This window comes from Falco punctatus, assembly GCF_963210335.1.
Source record: "Falco punctatus genome assembly, chromosome: 10".
Classification (NCBI taxonomy): domain Eukaryota; kingdom Metazoa; phylum Chordata; class Aves; order Falconiformes; family Falconidae; genus Falco; species Falco punctatus.
The window spans coordinates 13,903,575-13,910,414 of record NC_137590.1 but is presented as its reverse complement, the minus strand read 5'-3'; the positions used below and the strand labels follow the sequence as shown (position 1 = coordinate 13,910,414).

Here is a 6,840-nt window from a genome sequence, read left to right as displayed (position 1 = left end):
AAGGGGCTCTGGGTGACCCTCCTGCCCAGCGCGGGGGTCACGCAGCACAGGGCGCCGCGGTGCTGCAGTGCGGTTACCCCGGCGCAGGGCGCAGCGCCACGTGCCGGCGCCCAGCCCCGAGCGGCGGGGACCGTTGTCCCGCACCCGCCCGGCACCGCACGGGCGCTCGCCGCAAGCCGCGGCGCGTTTCCTCCGCTCGCAACTTCCCGGCCGGGCCCAGCGGCAGGTGAGGGGCCGGCGCCTCGGGACAGGGGGACAGCACCGCGGGGCACGGCCACCGGGGCTCGGAGGGAGCCTGCGGGGCCATCCCGTCCCACCGCGGGCCGGCGCAGGGCCCCTTCCCGCACAGCCGGCCGCTCCCCGCCCCGCTCAGGGGGCCCGGGCCCGCAGCCCCCGCCCGCCTTGCGCCGCCCCGCGGCGGACCCGGCCCTGCGCTCCCCGCCGGCTGGGGGAGGACACGGGAAACGGGACCACCGGCCCCGCCGCGCGTGTCTTTGCAGGGAGGCAGCGCCGTGGGCTTGGTCTGCAACCGGCCCCGGTTCCTGGCAACGGCCATGGCGGGACCCAGGGGGGCTCCGCTGTCCCCTCCGCCTCCCCCCGCCCTCGGCAGGGCCGGCTCCTCACGGGCAGGGCCGGCTCCTCACGGGCCGGGCCCCGCAGCTGTGCCCCCCGGCAGGGCCCCCGGGCGGGCTGCGGGCCGAGCCCCAGGCGCGGGCGGCCCGCGCGGGCGGCCGTTGGCGGTTGGCGGCGGGACGGGCCCGGGCGTTGCGGCGGGCTGAGGCGGGGCGGGCTGAGGCGCAGCGGCCTCCCCGGGCCGGCGGCTTCCCCGGGCCGCCCGCGACCCCCGGCGACTCCCGCTCAACGCGGGCCGAGCGCGGCGGCGAGGCCGGCCCCGGCCCTACCCCTGAGGCCGCCGTTGGGGCCCGGCGGCCCATGGGGGCGGCGCTGAGGGAGCCTGGGGCAGCGGAGGGCCTGGAGCCGCCCCCCCGGGCCGGTCGCGGCGGGGGACACCCGGTACCGTGAGCGGCGGTGTTGGCGCGGGAGGGGGGGCTGCCTGGGCTGGGAGGGGGACACCCGGCGGGAGGGGCGGCCAGGCCGCCTGGCAGCCGGCTCTGCGGAGCTGGGGCCGTGCCGTGTCACCTGGCGGGGGGACAGAGCCGGTGTTAGCGGCCACTCTTACACCCCCCCGCACTTTTTTTATTTGTGTTATGGGCAGCACTGATAACTGTGGCAGGTGTCACGGTTTACCGTGAGAGGCACTGGCAGCCGCTTAGGTCTCCCGTGGCCATGTCGGGCTCGGTCCCGGAGGAGCCGCGGCGCTCCACCCCGCCAGGCCCGGCTGGCGATCCCCATCCCGGGCCACTCGCTGCCGCCCCGGGCGGCTCCAGCGACCCTCCCTTCGGTGAGCACAGCCTCGGCTTGGCCACCACGGAGGTCAGCCTGGTGGAGATGACGGAGATGGAGTATACCCAGCTGCAGCACATACTTTACTCCTACACGGAGGCACAAGCTGGCGAAGGTGATGTGGAAGCCAGGCTGGGGGCTTTCTCCTTGCCTGGTAGCTGTGCCGAACCCCCTCCGTGCCAGGTGAACCCCGGGCAGGAGGGGTGTCCGTCGGCCCACTGCGGGAGCCAGCCGGTGTTCCCGGTGCCCGGACAGGCAGGGTTACCCTCTGACAGCGCTTTGCTCAGCACCAACCCGCATTTGGGCTATGCTGACTTCCAGGAGCTCAGGATGATGCTACTGAGTGAGTCTAACCTCCCTTCGAACGAAACGGATCAAATGCCTAACGGTAGCTCTGTAGAAGTCCCAGGGCACAGTTTAGTAAAAGTTAAATGTGGTGAAAATTCTGTTGGGCTGCATAAAGAAAACATACTTGCTGAAAATTTGGTACTGGCACCAGAGGCCAGGTCTAAAACTGCAGTCAGAGTTCGGTTGGAAGAAAGATTCAACAGCATCCAGAGAGAAAACCCCAGATGCCAAGAACCCCAAGAATCTGGAGTAACTCTTAACAAGTGTGTTGCAATTAATTTTAGTTTATGTTGTTAAACTATGTATCATCGTATAGTTCAAAACATTTTCTGAATGAAACCTAAGAACAATACTTTTTTTAATACACAAGAATGATGGGTTGGGCTTTTTAAACTGCCAATCAAACATGCCTGCAGCTCCACTGACCTCAGATTAGGCCCCTCTGTACGTTGCATAAAAACTACAGCGTGTAGTCCCCAGGTTAGTTAATTACAATAATTTCTTTAATGTAAAGAAAGGTGAGAGAACTAGTTTTAACTTGCCACTTGCTAAAAGCAAAGTAGAGATTGTAATAAAATACTAAGAGCAACTGATTAGTATTACAATGTGGAGGCTTGACTACAGGGAAAACTTTGAGGAAAAATACTGTGTTACAGCCTGGCTCTGTAATTGTATTAGCGTGCTAATAAAACATTTTATTGAGGCATAAAGCTGAATTGTTACTGCACAGAATGAAATACTTTCTCAGCTGGTTTTTGTTTTGTTTTGTCCCTGAAGTAGATAGTATGGTAATAACTGATTTCTGTTTACAGTAAGTGAAAGTGGTTTCTTGGTGATAGTTACTAGAAGTATGTGTAGCTGTAGATTTTTCTGCACTCATTTTCACGTAGTCAGTCTGTTATGTTTACTGTGTTGTGTTTTCTGATTTGTTTTGTTTTGTTTTTTAAGTTTAGTAACACTGATTCGACAGCCATCAAAACTGATAGCTGTTCCTGTGCGTCAGCAAGAAAACAAGTGTGCTGCATTAGGGACAAGTAAGACTGCAGCTGCCAAGCCTTCTGTACAGATGACATACCCATTATTTACCATGAATGCATGTTCTGCTGCTGGAAGTGCTAATCCTTTGCAAGCACAGGTAGGTAGCGTGTTCACCACTGATTGAACTCTGCTAATTTCAAATGCTAATAATGTTACCCAAGAGGTGTAATAGAATTCTAAAGCTTTCTGTTAAAATTGTGACTTGATTTGGATAAGGATAATCAGTGATCTGTAATGCAATTTATTTATTCTTATGCTAATTTTTAAGACCATACTTACTCAAATTACTTGTGTAGCCTTTTTAATAATGTGCATCCAGGCAATGATCAGTAGATCGTTAGTTTTCTTACTAGAAAGGTATATTTTTTCTTGAGTTTATCAGTGTGTCATCAGCTTCATCTACACAAGACAAGGAGACAGTACCATTTTCTGTGATTCTTTTTTTTTATATAATTTTGATGAAAAAGGTATTTTTTTTCTTCCCCAGCTCACAGTAACTTATGAAACAAGAGTGATAGTGTAGGACTTGGAAATGTCAGAGGCATCCCCAAAAGATCATCAGTCTGTCAAAATCCCATGGTTGTGTGCAGAAGTAATTGGGATTTCTTCTTATACAACGCATTGAATCACAGAGATAAAACTTAACATCAAGATATCAAAATAGTCTCTTTTTTATGTATATAGTCCTCAAAGTACTTCCTTTTTGTTTTCACAGACCTCTGGAACGTCTTGCGTTGTTTTGGAAGCTGCTAAACATGAAGACCTTGGGATACCCAAGACATTCTCTTTCTGCTGTCAGGAAGCTGAATCTGCAAAACAAACAGTTGATGTTGTGAATAAAGCTTTGCCTGAGGAAGTTTGGATTAAAGTTCGAGGTAAACCACCTACCCTCTTTTCACTTAGCTTTCTCTTGCCTTCAAAACCACATTTTTTTCTGAATTTGCATGTTTTCTAGAATGAATATGGTTTTAGTGAATCATACGAGGTGTGGTTTTTGTCTGAGATGTGCTATAGGCAGTATGGGACTAGATTTCTCCAAAAGTTTGACACCTATGAGTTTAGCTATATTTTCAAAATTTTTTAGCACTTCCAGCTTGAAGTGAGAAAACCTGAGCTTGCAAAGTACCTTTCAAAATCTGGGCCTAGAGTAAGCAACTGGTTTCTTTCTACACTTATGGTCCCCAAAGTTGATATAGCAGATCCAGGCAGGATCAAACTGGAGAACATTTAAAGGACTGCTTCAAATGCTTGTCAAAGGCAGGCATGGTCTTGTTAGGTTCTCTGAGAAAGTAGAATCTAGGTGGATTTTGAAACAGCAAGCAGTGCCTTAGGGCTTCTGAAGGACGTGCATTGCTGGACAAGAGGTGATCTAGGTTGGCAGTAAAGCTTCAAAGATTATTCCACCTAAAGAAAGCAACAAAATGTATTTTCAGAGAAAGAAAATTAGTATTTTCAGTAACTAGCGGGAGGGTTACAAACGTGTTCTTTTCCTTTTTATTTTTCCAAGAAGACACCTTATGCAAGCAAACGATGAGCAGAAGAAGTTGCAGCCAAATAAGCACACTGGATCCAAACATAGATCGCAAACCTCTTGGTGAAATCCAGAATATGTGTGATAGTAGCCAGAGCACTGCACCTGCTCATGGTCCTTGGCAGTCAGCACAGTCAAATTCAAGTATGCAGCTGCAAAGTGGCCCACAGAACGGAATCACGCAGCGAAGAGAAAGACATAACCGCATAGAGAGAGACAGAAGGTAGTTTCTATGGGGAGTGGCAATACAAAGTTTTTGAAGCCTAAAATACTGATACTGTAATAAATCTGTCATTATCCAGAAAAATGTAAATTCAAACATATTTTGTTTTACCAACCAGAAAAAGCAGTGCAGGTGCTGAGGTTTTGGTGTTTGTTGTGGTCATCCTTGTTGGTTTTTTTTACTCTATAAACAAACAAAAAGAGATATTTCACCAGTTCTGTAAAGATCAGGTAACTTTGCTATAACATGACTAATATACAAATACAAAACTTGTAGCAAACAAAAAGAAGACCCCAAAGTCCATGGCATGTAGGGCTTGTAGTCTTCCTTTTTTTATATTTTCTTTCCTTCTTGCCCATCAGTTGACAACCTTCTCTATTTCCCTGCAGGCGCAGAATCCGGATTTGTTGTGATGAGCTGAATCTTCTGGTTCCGTTCTGTACTACTGATACTGATAAGGCAACGACTCTACAATGGACAACCGCGTTTCTGAAGTACATTCAAGAGAGGCATGGTGATTCCCTGAAACAGGTTTTAAATTTAATTTCATTCTTTCCCTTGATAAAAATGTGAAATGTTTTAAAGCTATCACAACATAGAGAAAAGTATACAGAATGCTTCTGCTTGGTGCTCTTTGTGAAGGACTGCTGTGTCATTGAACCTTCCTTTAATTTTTTTTTTAGCTGGTTCAGTTCAGTAGTGTGAAATCATAGGCTGTCCTTCAGTCAGGGTTTTCAAATCAGATTTTTTTTTTTATTATTATTATGTTTTAGTTAGCTCAGTTCCTGAGCATTATACTATCTGCACAACAATGTAGAATTGAGGTCCTCTTCAGTCATTCCTCCCACAGTTTGCTCTGTTACATCCCACCTGTTTCACAGAGTTGTGTAGTTTTCATGAGCTAGCAGTTGGGGTTTGCAGCTATGTGTCCCTGCTGTCTCAGGGTGGGTGAGAGCAATAGGTTATGTGCCCTACAAGCAGCTCCCATGCTACCACTCCAGTAGTTGCAGCTCCAGAGTAATTCTGGCTCTGCTGAGTATCTTAAAGAGAGTAGATGGAGTGTGGTCAGGAAAACCTGCTTGGCTAGACGCTGGTATGGCCCCTCTGCACTTCCTAAAGGTTTGGGGTGGTTTTTTTTCCAACACACTAGCAAAACAAAACCATACATCTCAAGTAAATAGCTGTATTAAATATAATCATTACTTATTTTTTGTATTTTGATTTTTAGGAATTTGAGAGTGTGTTCTGTGGTAAAACAGGCAGGAGACTAAAACCAGCAAGATCAGATTCATTTGTAACGTGTCCAGTGCAGGAAAACATGCATGGCCATGGAGACCAAGTAGTCTGAACTGGCTGCCTTGACTTGCATGACAAGCGTGGCTAAAAGTGGCACAAGCTGTATTTTATTTGTTCTGTTTACATACTGAACATGAATATAAAATGTAACTTGTAAAAATAGATAAATAGAGCTTTAAAGAAAACATTCTTTACTCAAAATGGAAATGAAAGTTAACTACCGACAGTCAAAATCAGTGCTCCGTTAAAGGGGCTTTGGGACCAGAAGGTACAAGCAAATGTCATGACAGCTAAGTGTTTTTCCCCTTTAGTTATTAAAAAAAATGTGCTTTTTCTGTTTATTGTTCTGCTTTGGGGCTTTTTTATTGTTTTGGTTTGGTTTTTTTTAAAGATGATCCAGTCCAGATAAGAATAGTTGTAGCACATCAATCTGTCCTGTTATTTTAATGTCTAGATGCAAATGTACTCTTCAAGTGTAAAAAGAAATTACAAGTTACCATATTATAACGCCCATCTTTTCCATTAAAAATTTAAAGGTTTTATTGGTTAATAAGTGCATAATTTCTAAACTGTGCTGATATTATGAAGTTTACATTTGCCATACATATTCTAACATACTTGGCCCCAAAGAATAATAGAATGGTGTTAGCATTTTTCTTTTTTAAATACAGTAATGTTTTTAAAGTCTTATCACACAACTGTCCACAGGTTCTTGTGTTGTTATTTTAGTCCAAGTGGCATATCGTAGACAGTAGAATATTTCAATGCACAAAATATTTTCATATTTAAAGATAAATAAGATTCCTTTGTTCATAGGCTTTAGCATATAGGGCAGAAATGGAGTAGTGCGTGAGCCGGGAGAGGGTTTATTTATTTTTTTTAAACAGATGATACTAGCAGGTTTTAAAGTACCAAAGGGTCTCTCAATATAAGTACTGTTTTAAATCACGGATATGGAGAGTTTTGCAGCAGTTTATTTCTGAACAATCCTAGTAAAACC

At 47.1% G+C, this 6,840-nt stretch overlaps 1 protein-coding gene across 1 annotated transcript; it reads left to right on the top strand.

Annotated features, from left to right (window-relative positions):
- Window positions 1–1,020: 1,020 nt before the first annotated feature.
- Window positions 1,021–6,771, top strand: TCFL5 (transcription factor like 5). The gene is given in 7 exon segments (XM_080404416.1): window positions 1,021–2,015; window positions 2,701–2,887; window positions 3,506–3,665; window positions 4,301–4,544; window positions 4,934–5,075; window positions 5,773–5,865; window positions 5,867–6,771. Coding segments are annotated over 7 exon segments (1,575 nt in total). The 5' UTR covers window positions 1,021–1,287; the 3' UTR covers window positions 5,888–6,771.
- Window positions 6,772–6,840: the final 69 nt, after the last annotated feature.